Source organism: Numida meleagris, chromosome 1 (assembly GCF_002078875.1).
Source record: "Numida meleagris isolate 19003 breed g44 Domestic line chromosome 1, NumMel1.0, whole genome shotgun sequence".
NCBI lineage: Eukaryota > Metazoa > Chordata > Aves > Galliformes > Numididae > Numida > Numida meleagris.
Window position 1 is genome coordinate 1980162 of NC_034409.1, and position 14448 is coordinate 1994609.

General features: G+C 40.9%; 1 protein-coding gene across 5 annotated transcripts in view; it reads right to left on the bottom strand.

Annotated features, from left to right (window-relative positions):
• The window catches only part of EXOC4 (exocyst complex component 4), a 397026-nt gene that overhangs the window by 368343 nt on the left and 14235 nt on the right, over positions 1 to 14448 (bottom strand). For all 5 annotated transcript variants that reach the window (XM_021384283.1, XM_021384286.1, XM_021384285.1 and 2 more), the window contains 2 exons: positions 10161 to 10350; positions 6561 to 6755 (listed from right to left, as the gene is read on the bottom strand). In XM_021384283.1, coding sequence (XP_021239958.1) covers positions 6561 to 6755; positions 10161 to 10350 — 385 coding nt within the window. The remainder of the gene's footprint in view (positions 1 to 6560; positions 6756 to 10160; positions 10351 to 14448) is intronic.

Here is a 14448-nt window from a genome sequence, read left to right on the forward strand (position 1 = left end):
CTTTGTTTCGGCTGAAAGAAATTCAGGCAGTAAATAAAATGCATATCAAGAATTCTGTTGCTTTTTTAAATGATTTATTTCATGCATACAGTATGAGAAGAGAGTTGACCACACCTTACTTTTAACTGAAAGCCTCTCCTCATCCTACACTAAGGAAAGCAGCCACATTCGGGTAGTGAGATCAAAACTCTCTTCAACAACTGTGCCCAGGGTTACAAACATCCAATATTTTCTGGGCAGATGTAATGACTCCAAATGTCACGTAAAGGATTCACGTGAACTGTAGGGGAAAGTGTTTTCAAGAAGGACTCTTTCCAAGGAAGTGGTGGAGTCATCGACCCTGGAGGTGTTTGAGAAAAGGGTAGATGTGGCACTGAGGGATATGGGAGTGGGCATGGTGATGATGGGCTGACTGATGGACTAGATGATCTAAGAGGTCTCTTCCAACCTTAATGATTGTATAATTCTTTGATTACGAGATGGGAAAGAAACGGTCAAATACGTGAGCAACATTCCTTCTTTGCTCCTGAGAAAACATTAGAATCATAGAATCACCAAGGTTGGAAAAGACCTCCAAGATCATCCAGTCTACTGTACTGGAAAATATTTTAATGTTTAAGCTCCTTGTTTGACTCCCCCTTTCCATAGGAAGCTAAATCCTTCATCATCATGCACTGCTCTCCAAATATCTTACTCATGGTTTGTCTGTCTTCTCTTTCCTTTCTTTATGCCACCTCTCCCTTTTCACTGCCTCAGTAGCTTTACAATCATTTCTGCACAGCATGTCTTTGTGTTAAAACGTCTTCTGTCTGTATTCTCACCTCCTAGAGCCCAACTGAAAAAAATAAGGAATTTTTTGTAAAATGCTTTAATATGCAGACACTGGGTCTGGCCAGTGCTTCTAATTTAGACAAGAAAGTTCCCGATATAAGGATTAGATTTCACAACAAATAAACTATTAAAAAATACATACATTAACCCTACAGATCTTAACAAACGAGTCTATAAAGCTGTGCACAAATTCATTTAACACATCGTAAGGGTGCAACGGTAAGCTCTGTATGCTCTGAGTGTGCTGGATCAACACAAATGGAAATGACCACGCTTACCTGCAAACAGATATCCTCTTCTGTGCAACTGGATGTTATCTCAAGTACATTTAATTGAATGCAACAACAAAATGGTCACTCACTAAGGTCTAGAAACCGAACCAACTGGCAACAATGCAAATTGGCACTAAGAAAGCAGTCAGCTCTGAGAAAAACCCGATGCTATTATTCACTTCAGAAAGGAACAGGAGACATTATTCTTCCCTTGACAGAAGGAAACTGAAATTGTCCTTAACATTGAAAAAGAAAGAAAAGTCTGTGTTGGAGTGTTCCCTGGCCTACTTCTCGAGAAACAAATTACTCCCTCTCTTCAACTTTCTACTAATTTAGACAATAACAGACAGGCTCAAGGAAAAGGACACGCTCCTGAGTACAACACAGACGCACATCGGTTCCTAGCTCTGTAACATAACTAGGTGTGATACCAAACCAAAGTGAACAACAGCCAGAGGGCTCCTTACTTCCTCCTTCTCATCTATTCTTTGCGTTCTGCCATCCTCTTAATAAAAAAAGAATTCAGCTGGTATGGCAGTAATCCTCACTCTTATCCCGTGGATCTGTTTGTGCAGCTTCACAGTGGTTTGCTACCTCTTACAATCCTGCACTCAAAGGAACTGTATTCTTATTATAAGAAATCATGTTCAGAGTAAGTATGTCACGGTCTATTGGACTTAAAAGTTGTTTTTAAAAGTCTATACGCTTTGACAAAGTGGTATTAGCTCATTAAAATTGCAAAGCTGGACAGCTAAAAGCTAGGCAACGCAAAGAAAGTAGCCTAAGCAATTTTCATTTAATTGTGTTATGATATGACCTTTAATTACTTGATTCAACAACATTTCTTCCTTCAACTCTTTTTAGCACTTCATCTCTTAGATTATTCAAACAAATGGAAAATATAAATTCCTCCCTATGAGTACCTCGTGGGTCAACACTAGAGCCAGAACTATTAGATCAACACCACAGACCTCTATGCTACTTGAGTGAAATTAAGAAACTGTAGTCGCAGCATATTGCCCTTCAATACATCACCCAGTGCTGAAGGAAACTAGGCATGGACTGCTTTCTCTAAGCAAGAGCCCTTCTGTCCTTGCCCACTGACCATCCTGCTGTGCCCTCTTCTTCAAGTTTTGCCTTGGCTATAGCGTTCTGTAGCCCATGCAGATCTTCTCTTCCAGCCTCAGATGAGAATAATTCAGATTCCTGCCTTCCAGGGATCACAGTAATGCCTCCAGGCCAAGGGCTAGCTAGAAGTCAGCCCCATAGTGTCTCCATCACCAGCTCTGCTGCTCTTCCATTGAGATTGCGCACTGATTTCTTACAAAGCTCCTTCCGTGTTAGAATCCCTCTCTCAGCACACAACTGTGTTTTATAGTAAACAGCAAATACACATACATGCATGCCGCTGCACTCAATTGCCACACTGAAGTGAATTTCACTTCTAGCAAAGACGCGTGTCATAAAACAGATCCTTTACAGGTACATGTACAAACTCATACTTCAGAAAAGCAAATACTAAAGTTGAAGATAACGGAAATGTTCTGTCTCAATCTGGAGTTCTGTGTGCTCTGGACCTTCTTAATTTCTCCAGAGATTCACAGCTCAACAGAGGTTGGAACTGGAATTATAAGAAAAATGTGTAACTTTTAAGTTATAGAACAGCAAACCCTGGCCCTACTCACAGGAATGTGTATTATAAAGACACCAGAACACACAACGTGAACGAATGATAATCAAAGCTCATCTGCACTACTTTAAACAAATATAGAATGAGAAACACAACACCAGCCTCTTAAAATTGTTAACTTCGTACTGTCAAAAGACATTCTTTGCATCTTGTTCGTGCTACTGGGAAAAGCTGCCATTCTTATATTAATAATTCCTCCCAGCATTACTCAGTCATTGCACATTAGAACCAGCAGCTGGAGAGTTTTGACTGATAATGAAACCTGTAACAAGCCATCTTCAGCCGTCTTTTCCAAACAATAAGGGAATTAAAATTTCAATTTAAATGCAGAGGTTCGAAACACGCTTCAGTGGCAAAATTACTTCAATTAATGTGAGTGGAATACAAAGAACAGACTGCAGAAATGCGTTGCAGCAACCAGAAATGATGCTATTAGCGTGCTTGCATCAACCTAACACAGCGACTGCAAAGGTCTAATTTAGACTGTACATATCACAAAGCTACAGGCAACAATATTAATCGGTGCTCCAATTTCAGTGTGAGGGATACAAGCTCCTTGTCAGATCACTCTGGGCTTTTCGTAAGCCGGGAGCATCTGTTTACCTTGAGGAACAATACAGAAGACAAAGAGATCTATAAACATTCCGCATTTCTGACAGTTTAGTCATTATTTTACATAATATTCTTATCATAAAAAAAGGAGAAAGGAATTATCCTGCAGCCAGAGAGCAATTACAACATCACAGTCTTGCAGAGGCACCATTAACGGAAGATGGTAAAAGCCAGTGAGCCCACAGCAATTTCTGTATACAAAAAGGCTCTGAACGCAGCTTGGTTACTATTCCTCTGTTTCAGGTGAAATTTGTCTTCACAAGGAAAATTCAAAGAGTAAACGAACAGCTGAAAGCGTTTAATTTTCACTCAAGTTTTCACCGCATTCCTGGATTTAACAGAAATCTAAACAGCAGCTTCTTCCATCATTATCACTTGACTTCTTTAGAATGGATCGTGGGGCAAAAGTAATGTGGTATACTAGAGAAGTTTGTACTTCTAATATTGGCTCTACCTTATGGCCTCAGGCAAGCTTTCCTCCACAAGCACACCACACTGACACACATGCAAGTTTGTATACACAGATATACCAAAGAAACTGCACACAATGCATTGCAAACTGATAATGCAACACAAGCATGTATTTCAAAACCTTTCTAAAACATATACTAAACGAGCATTCCCAAGTCATGTTATTTCTCTTTTTACACTTCTTATCTTCTATTTCAGATAGTAAATGAATTGTTTTTCTGGAATTTCCCTCTGAAAATAATTTTTCAACAAAAAAAAACCCCACAAGCAAACTAGCTCCTCATGCTGATCAAGTTCAAGTCTATCAGTAAAAGAAATCATCAACATTGCTTGACATTTCAACCAATAATGATATTAACACTGAATACTACGTTTTCCCCTGGACTGAACTCCATGAATTGACATCACCTTCATCTCATAATTAAAAATATCAGGCTAACAGCTCATGCCAATTTCTTACACTGGAAACTTTTGGCAAAATCTGACTACACTCTTGCATGCTGCCTCAGTCCTTACAATGCTGATCCATTTTGAGGAATTCTAACACGTTTTATGTAACATTTTACAAAATTCCACCCCATGCTGCAGAATAGAAATGGATACATTACCCAACCCAGACGACTTACAGAATGGTAGGAAAGATAGAAGACAATAGTTCATATTTGAAGGAAAGTGAGAATCTAAGGAGAATAAGATAGTGTCCCTGGAAGATGGTTTTGAAAAGGACAAAAGGGAACATTGAGACCAGATTACAGAAAGATGATTACACCAGATGTGGAATGAAAACAGAACACGTGCAACAGAAAAGACCAGGAAGGTGAAGACAGACTGAAATCGGGCAAGAAAATGTGACAGTAACAACAGAAATCCAGATACGCTTACACAAGCCATCAGAGGAAATGAGGGGACTGACATCAAACTGCCTAATACAATTTACAGGTACAGAAAAAGGTTTTAAAAGTCGTATTTAAGGTAAAAATGAGAGAAAACGGAAAAGAAATTGAAGTAACAGTTTGGCTCTAGGAGTGCAGGATGACAACACTAAGATTTTCAGCTCTTCATCCTGTTGAATAATGAATGCCTTATTAAAAAAGAAAGCGAAGAGGCACAGCTAAGATTGAAGTTGTGAGAAATGCAAAGGACAGGGAAGTTAATAAAGGAAATAGCAAAGAAGGCAATGGAAAGACTTCTTTAAAGCATTATTTGGCCAAAAAAAAAGTGAATATTTTTGCCTTCACTTCTGAATCACAGAATAGTTGAGGCTGCAGGGACCTCTAGAAATCTAATCCAACTCCCCAGCTGATGCAAGGCCAGCTACAGCAGGCTGCCCAGGACCGTGCCCAGTCTGGTTCCGAAAATTATCAGTGTTAACTCCAAAATCTCTCTGGGCAACCTGTTACAGTGTTCAAGCATCCCTGCAGTAAGGCGTTTTCTTACATTCAGACAGAATTTCCTATAGCTCAGTCTGTGCCCAGTGCCTCTCGTCCCAGCATTGGGCACCACAGAGGAAAGGCTGGCTGTGTTTGCTCTGCAGCCTCCTACCAGGTAAGATCTCCCCCAGGTTTCTTTCCCCAAAGCTAAGCAGTCCCAGTGCTCTCAGCTTCTCCTCACAGGAGAGATGCTCCTGCTCCTAAACCATCCTTATGGCCTTTCACTAGACTTGCTCCAGCAAGTTTCTCTCTCCTGCAGTGAGGATCCCAGGACTGGACACGTCAAGAATGGGTATAACCTCCTTCAAACTTTTGGTTATTGTAGAAGATAGTCCCAAGAAATAAAGGATTGGAGTTTGGTTAGGAAATCTGCCTGTTATGTTTAGAAATGAAAGATAGATATTTATTTTAAAGAAGTTCAGGAAAGCTCTGTCTCCACCACAGGACTTGAACTGCAAGGTATGCTTGTAAAAGAAGTGGAAACAGATAAAAATACTTTAAGAAAGAAATAATAAAAAAAAATACTTGAGGAAAGATGAAAAACGAGCTGGAGGTAAGAAAAAAGGATTAAGAGTCCTGGTAAAAGACCCAGAGGAAGACAAAAGAAGTAATCACACCTAAATAGTGAAAGATGGTTTCCTGAGTAATGACTGATGTTGACTGCATTCTGAGAGATGAACTTGGAGAGAAAAAGGATAGTTCTTCCATAACAAAAATAGTTTTGAAATAATTTATAAGATATAAAGAATGATGACAACACAGGCAGCTGGGAAATTCATTTAAATAATATTTAAAATATAGGAAAGCAAGGAGAGATCATGCAGCATACAACAGCTCAGGAGAAGACCTAGGAACATTTTGAGAGCTACATTAGAAAGCTGAGAGAAAGACAATTGCACAGAGAAATATCAAGTTCCAAAAGCAGCAGGAAATCCTATGCGCAGATCAAATGGGTAAAGAAATAACTGGTTATAAAAAGGATCAGGACAAGTGAACAGGTAAAGAAAGCACAAAATAAAAAGAAGAGAGAACCAAACAAGATCAGAGACTGTGACCCAAAGTCCAGTCAGGGAGGATCAAAACAAAAACAAACAGAAACTTCAGCTAAAGAAAGCAGCAACTGACAAAACAAATAGGCAAGTAAAAAGCAAATGACATAAAAACACAAATGGCAGATCTGCCTGCAGATGATCAGACACCTGACCAGAATTTTTTTCACTAAGTATTTGCCCAGGACATGGTATCACATCTTACCAGCATGTCTGTTGCATTGAGGTAGTGCTTGCTGGCCATGCACTGCTCCAGCTTCTGGGGTACTTGTTTGATGTTCTCTATCTCATCCAGCAAATTCAGGACATGTTTGTGTTCAATCCCTTCAATCCACAGCTTGCGCAACTCATCCCTCTTGCAATGCAGCAGCATCTTGCACGATAGCAGGTTCTCCTTCACCTACAAGCAATGTGTCAAAAGATTAATTAAATCTGTCCCTGTAACTTGCGCTTCTAACACAAATCAGCCCTTTCCCACACCTACTTTATTAGGAATTCCAAAAATATCCTAAGGCAATAATAAAATTCAAGTTCTTTAAAATTGCTGGTTATTCCTCTAGCTAAAAGAAACGGGAATTGTTTTCAAAGTGAAATGCTTTCAGTACAAGCTTTGTACTATTAGTGAGAACGTAACTGGAGAATGATAACATGAACAAATGCAGGATCCTATTAACCACGACCAAGGACTTATTTGCAGTTTTCCAAAAACCATGTCAGTATTTTGGTATACAACAACAATCTAATTTGCAGTGAAAGCAAATAAACCTCTACTAATTTTTCTGCTGCAAACGTTTTCCATCTGTCTGTTGAATCTTCTGGCGCATCCACTCCTTTCCCCAAGTTCCATGTCAATTTCTTGAAGCTTAATTGTCTGACAGTACAATCACTTTCCCAACACTTTGAGCAATACCGGGTTTGTTTTTATGAGACCTGGCTTCAATGAAACAAATAGCAGTTAGGATAGAATTCAACTCAGCATTTCTATTACTTATCAAGGGTATTTTATGACCTAGAGAACTCCACCTTAGCATTTGCCACTCTCAGTTTGCTTTGAGCCTCATAGCATCATATTCGCTCTCTATAACTACCTGAAGGGAGGTTATAGTGAGCTGGGGGTCAGCTTCTTCTCTCTTTTAACTAGTGACAGGATGAGGGGGAATGGCTTCAAGTTGCACCAAGGGGAGATTTAGGCTGGACATTAGGAAGTACTACTTTTCTGAAAGAGTGGTCAGGCGCTGGAATGGGCTGCCCAGGGAGGTGGTGGAGTCACCTTCCCTGAAGGTGTTCAAGAAACATTTAGATATAGTATTGAGAGACATGGTTTAGTGGGGTTATTGGTGGTAGGTGGATGGTTGGACTGGATGATCTTGTAGGTCTTTTCCAATCTAGCTGATTCTACGATTCTATATGTCAGATGCTTGTCCAACTGGCAAAGTCCCTTCTTATTCTATCCCACTCCTAACAAGAAGTAGCAAGAGTTTTTCCTCATCCATTCTCTCTGGTCATATCCATAGCTTACATTCCCTGCCTTAAGGCTCTCCCAGTATCCTCTGCTAAGGTCAGTACAACCCAACTTTTCTTGCATAATCTAAATCAATAATCACATTTGAAAACATGGAAGCAATTAACAACACAGCTTCGCACATTGCTTTCACACTGCTCTCGTTTTTGAGATAAGTTTTGAATACTCAGGCTCCAATCTTTTCTCAGGAACTCTCACTGAATTACACATGAAGACAGACTCTGAAAAGTAGGCCCTTCCATTTATTTTTAAATAGGAAAACTTCGAAGTACTCAGGAAATCCCACTTTGATTCACTTTGTCCACGTAAAGGCAGCTAGCCTTTAGAAGATGCCAAACGCATAGACAGAGCAAAATACAGACATGTGGTAATTAGCTATATAGGGCAGCCTCTAGACAGCCAGAAGAGACTAAGACCTCAACACAATAACGTTCCTCTTTTCAGAAAGACATTTCAAAGTTTAATGGTGAAAAACCCACAGACAACAGAAAAGCTAAAGAGTGTTATAACTCGCCACAAAAGCAAAGGGAAACTAAAATGCACGGATTTCATTTCGGACATAAACCCTGTTCAATACCTTTATTTAAAATGCTTCACTGACCTAGCACACCATCATCAGTGGACTGCTGTTACACAGAGCAAAACTGGGCCAAGTGCAACAATTGTGGGGCTAGAAGGAATCTCACAAGACATTCTTACACCTGCCCTTGTATGAAAGATAAGGAATTATATCACAGAAAGGAATGAACAGCAAGTCTTTAAGAGACCTGCCATAAGGAGATTGGTTAAGTACTTCTCCTTCATAACTCAGTTTTACAACGGTAACACCTCTGAAGCTAGATCCCAAACCAAGCCAAAAGCAAGCTGTTCCCAACAGGTATTCAGACAAGGATTAACTACAAAAGGTAGATACACAGAGGGATCTGGACTGTTTATCATTTCCACAGTTCCTAACATAAGTAAATGCCTGTGCAACCAAAATCAAAAAGGAAGTCTGACAGTGTAATACAGATTGATGACAAATCAGATCTGGGGCCTCCTATGAGATTAGGACAAAGCTACTGCAATACATGTTGACCAAAACTAATAAGAAAACTTAAATATCAAAAGGTCCTTCACCTTTAGAGTCTTTCTTCTAGGCAGGACCAAAAGGTCTCCCCCAATATGTTTGTTTTGACCTCTGCAAAGCTTAGTACACTGTGTGAGAATAGGCCACCAGCTATAGTTTACTTCAAATTTAGTGCAATTGATCTCTGCTTTCAAAATGCTGAGCTTTGTACATAAATCCTAGAATGAACTCTTACCCTTGGAAAGCATCGAGATGGTCTCATTCTCTTTGAAAATGCTAAATGAATTTTAAAAGGCAGTAGGGTCAGTACGTAGCCCCAGAAGGGTCACAGCCTACTGTTTCTAAAGCAGCACTGTGAAAGGTACTGAGACCTCCCCAAAGTCAGGAAAAAGAAAACGGAACAATTCCGGTGCCTAGCCTGCAAAGTTCAGGTGAGGCAAATCACACGGGAAGTAAAAGACAGGACAGGAGACCAAAGAATTTATCTATTGCTACAGTAATCAGAGCTGGAAGGAGAGAGCAGATGGGACAAGTCCACAACAAAGAGTGCCAGAGTTATTTATTGACACACTACTGAAGTGTGAGCACTCAAAACACTGAAATACACGGGGGCACAGAGTTCACGTACATTCACACAACAGAACTGAGTTTGGAAATAGCACCAAAATTCATATTCTCTGAGGAAAAAAACAAGCTGATGAATCACCCAGACTACTCAGGAGGTTGTCGGAGGCCAACATATAAAGACATGAACAGATCAGAGGGAGAGGTGTTAGCTTAGCAGCCCTTAGACTTCAAAAACCCGATAGCAAATTGCCCAGACAGTAAATGAACAGAGGGCACTGCAAAGCTTTGTTCTTCTTATCCTCCTCTCATTTTTCTCTTTAATTACACGTGATCTCAAAAGACAACAGGAGATCCTATGGAAAACACGCCGGCAGTAAGACATAGCCTGGGACCACTGCATTAAGATTGGATGCTCTGCTCCCAGCCACACCACAGTTTGGTTAGCAGCCAGCTGTGCTTTCTCAATTCAATTTTCAGTTCACTTAAAGACGATGGCAAATAGCTGGGAAAAAGGTGAGAAATAAGAGGTTAAAACGTGAGCTTACGTTCCACCACCACCAAGGGAACGGAACTCAGGAATAGAAGCTGCAAACATTTGTACCCAGACTACAGGCTACCAAGGGCATGCAAGCAGAGCCAGCCTTCACCTGTTTGATTTTGTTCCGTGAGTTGGTGATGCGCTCCGTGATGCTCTGGTAGGTGCGAATCGCGGTGGTGAGCTCCGTGTAGTGCTGGACAATGAGCTCATCCAAATCCCGGTCACACTTCTCATAAGCTTCTTCCAGGCGGCCCTTCTCATTCTCTCGGTCCTCCACATCATCACTGGTAGACAGAGTTCTAAGGGGAAAAGTTTGATAAAAATGAGGATATTTTTAAATTACTCATCAGGACAAGAAGCCTCTTCTTAAAATATTCACTATCTACCAGAAACCAGTCAGTGCCTTTAGTCTGGCATCACTGAGTCAAGTTGTTTTTTTTTTTCCTGGTAAACATTTGTTTGATGATCTATAAAGAGCAATGTACTTTAATAAAACACAGTTGTTCTGTTTCTTAATTTTCTTAATTCCCCTATTTTCACATGCTTGGGAGCCTTTTTTTTTTTTTTTCTAATTAACAACATTACTATATTTATGAAAAAGGAAAGCAACGTTAGTTACCGTATTTCCCAACTGTCACGACCATGGGCACAGTTTAACATCTGAAATATATCCCCATTTATTACTAACAAAGAGCCATCAAGAAGAAATTGTATTTTAGTAGAGAGAGAAATCCACCAAAAACCTATCCACGCCTTCCAACAGTCAATCTGTTTTCAGACATGATACCACTACAGGGAAGAAGTGTAACACACCCTTATTTCTGCCACACACACCCCTTTAACCTTTGAGTAGCATCATCCAGCAAGAGTATTTTTATTTACTCAAATCAGTGAAGTCTGAGATTCCAACGAAGCTGATGAAAATTTAATCAAACCGGCAAGGGAAGGACAAAGTTTCGTGGCATCACTCCAAAATTCTCAGATTTACAGAAGGATCAAGAAGTCCTGAACGTCTACTTGCTGCAAGCGAGATGCCTTTAAAAATAGACCCAGCAGAGCATGAACATAGAGGCCGTAATTTCATAAAAATTACCCAAGTTCAGACTTCTGATGAGCAATGGCACCATTTTAAGATGGTATAGTATATATTGAAAGAGTATACAAACACAAAAGCAGTAGAATAGCCACTGTTTGCAATTCCTTACAAAGAGGAAAAAAATACACACCCCAGGAGTGAGAGAGAATTCTTTTTTCGTTGTTGTTGTTGTTGTTTTCCTGGATTTTTTTTAAGCTATTTCAGTGGAGAAGGTGAAATGGGTTGAAAGAAATCAAAAAACCATTCCTGAATGCTGTTGCTCTCTCTACCACAGCGCTTTCATTTTGGATCTGTTGAAGCAATGAGGTCCAGTTAAACTCAAACCACAATCTCCTGCTGTCAATAAGAAAATACCAACTTTCCTTCCAGTAACTGCCACTTGTTGTCTGCAGTTAAGTCCAAAGGTAGAAGGAAAGGACTGTACATCCTGAAAAAATAAAACACTGGATGAGAGAAACCTATTTTCTTAAGGGGCATCCAAAAGTATCTTGAGTGACAAACCAAGGAGTTACTACTTGATAGATTTTTCTGAATTCTGGCTATTTATGTTAGTCAAGAATGCAAGTACGAATTTCTTTCAGGTTTCTTTGTTTACTTTTACCTGGGACATAACACAAATGAACAAATGCTCCCTTTCTCCCAAAGTCAAAGGAAACACACCCAGAACTTCCAGTTCACTACTACGCTTCCCTACAAAGAAAAACAACAGGCTGTGCCACCCACTCCAGGGCTCCATCTTTAAAAGTAGAGGGGAAAAAAAAAAAACAACAAAAAAAAACCAAGCCATTTCACAAGAGATCACGATCCCAGAAAGAGCAGCTAAGAAAACTCAAGTGAGCAAGCAAATCTGTACCACCAGATGGAACATGGCACGACAGGAGGATGAGTCCAACTCAGCTACCGAGCAGGAAAGAATTAAAGCCACGATGCCTCCTAGAACACCCTGAACGACAATGCACCCAACTGGTGCATTTTATTTGACACAATTCTGACACTTTTACCCTTTAAGTGGCAGCGGCAGAAGGCCTGAACAGATACAACATGGAAATGAGGAACCAAGCCTCTTTCCTTCGTTACGGTTCAGACTATCTGTGTAGGTTCTTCACACTCTCCTCCTCCTCCCAGATACGGAGAGCTGCCATAGTTAGTGGTGATGAGGGTGCACCTCTCCTTTTGCACAAGGAACACCTAGAAATGAGGCTACCCCCCATTTACCCTCCTCATTCCACTGAGGACCTAACTTCTTCCAGCGCGTAAGATTTATTCGTAGAACTTAGAGGACAATGTTTCATAGTAGCTATAGAAATGGAAATGCTTTCTAGTGTTACTACACCAAGATTCTATTCTTAGTTATGCCTTAAAATGTGTTTTCTCAAAGAAGTTATTTCAATTAGCTTCCACTGCATGCAAAGCATTTTAATATCATGCAAAAAGGACCTGGAAAGAAAGAAAGAACAGCGGTGGAGTGGCTAGAAAACAAAGCAGGAATTAGGAAAATTGGATTACAGCCTCTGCTCTGCTGCCGACATCTGGCAGAGCACGCAGAGCACCCCCCACAGCAGCTTTTGCACAGCTCTCTACTGCTACACAATCCACATGGAAATGGGAAATCCCTGCCTTGCAATGAGCTAAGCAGGCAGATCCGTGTCCCCATGGCCCAGTTTTTCCTTCCCTACCTGGCGAATACACAGCTCTGCTTCCTCAAACAGTCGAGCTGCAATTACATGCACTAAGTAAAACTGAAACACTGCAACGCTGTTAGCAGAGGTCACGTAACCACTTCTGACAAACTAATGCAGGAAGATGTGCTAGAAAACAAAGCTAAGCATACAGCTAATGCAACAGAATTAAATACACAGCACCCGTGCGCCGCAGTAAAGTTTGAGTTCACACTGCAATAGATGAAAAGCAAGCAAGTGAAAGAATGCGTTCAGCAGTAAATCTCGCTCCATGAAGAGCTCTTGCATGTGAACACCCTTTATTTTTGAAAACTGTTTGCTTTTGCTAAAAGACTGCTCTTCAGCCTGGCTCCACCAGACACAATGGCAGCTCCTCGTCAGGAATTGACATGTTGTTTGAGTTTGAAGCTGAACGATATTGCCTGCCTCCAATAGTTAATGGAAACATTGATTCTCTCTCACCTGTGCTATAGATTGCAGGAGAATCGTGGATTACTGCAGAAGCAAGAAGCTGAATCAAAGTGGCTTATACCATTAACTAGGAAAGTTTCCGGTTTTAATTAAAATTAAATTTCAAAATTTGTGACTTACCAGAGCTACTATTCACCTTTGCACAACTACAGACTAAGTTTCAAAGACCTCATCATTCAAACCACAACACAGCCAGTCGTAGTATGTAATATTAGTACTATGAAAAACATTACTAATCCATACCAAAAAAAGGGTAATGGGAACACTGAGGTCTCAAGGCCTCCGTCCATCCACTCTGACTTCAGGAACCTCAGCAGCACACATGGGGAATGTAGCTGCCAAGGTCTTTTTCTACACTTCTAGTTCTCTGGAAAGATGAGCATAATACACAGAAGTCACCCAGAATTCAGAAAGATGAGAGCAAGACAAAGGACTCGCTCTGCTGCTATGCAAAACCTTGCTCTGCTGACAGCTGGAGCAACGGGAGCAGCTCTGGTCTGTTTTCTCTTCAGTTGGCCTTGAAAACACAACTGAAACAGTGGAAGTGATGCAGCTGTTGTTCTCTCTGCTAACGCAAAAGACACTTCAGTTTGGAAAAGGCTGAAAGGAGATGAATATCTGGTGCTTGCAGAAGTCAGAAAGCACAGAATGGCTTAGGTTGGAAGGGACCCTACAGATCAAAACGAGGTGAACAGTGGAAGCACACCACTAAGTTGTGTACTGCTAGCGCTATGGTGGTACCAGCTGAAACTCATAGATGCCTGCTGCAGCCTCGCCTGGAGCACCTGGTGCAGGTTTGGGTGCCACAACTTAGGAAGGACATAAAACTATTAGAGAGCGTCCAAAGGAGGGCTATGAAGATGGGGAAGGGCCTGGAGGGCAAAGTATGTGAGGAGAAGCTGAGGTCCCTTGGTTTGTTCAGCCCAGAGAAGGCTGAGGGGAGGCCCCATGGTGGCCTAAAGCTTCCACAAAAGGGGGAACGTATCCTCCAGCATCCCTAACCCAGCAACCATGGGCACTAGAGATGCATGAGGCACCAGGCACCTCTAAGTGGCCAGATCTGAGTATCCCAACATTGCATATTGCCACTGTTTGAGACAAACTACTGAGCTACATTAACCACCTATCTGTCTCAGGAGAGCATTTATTTG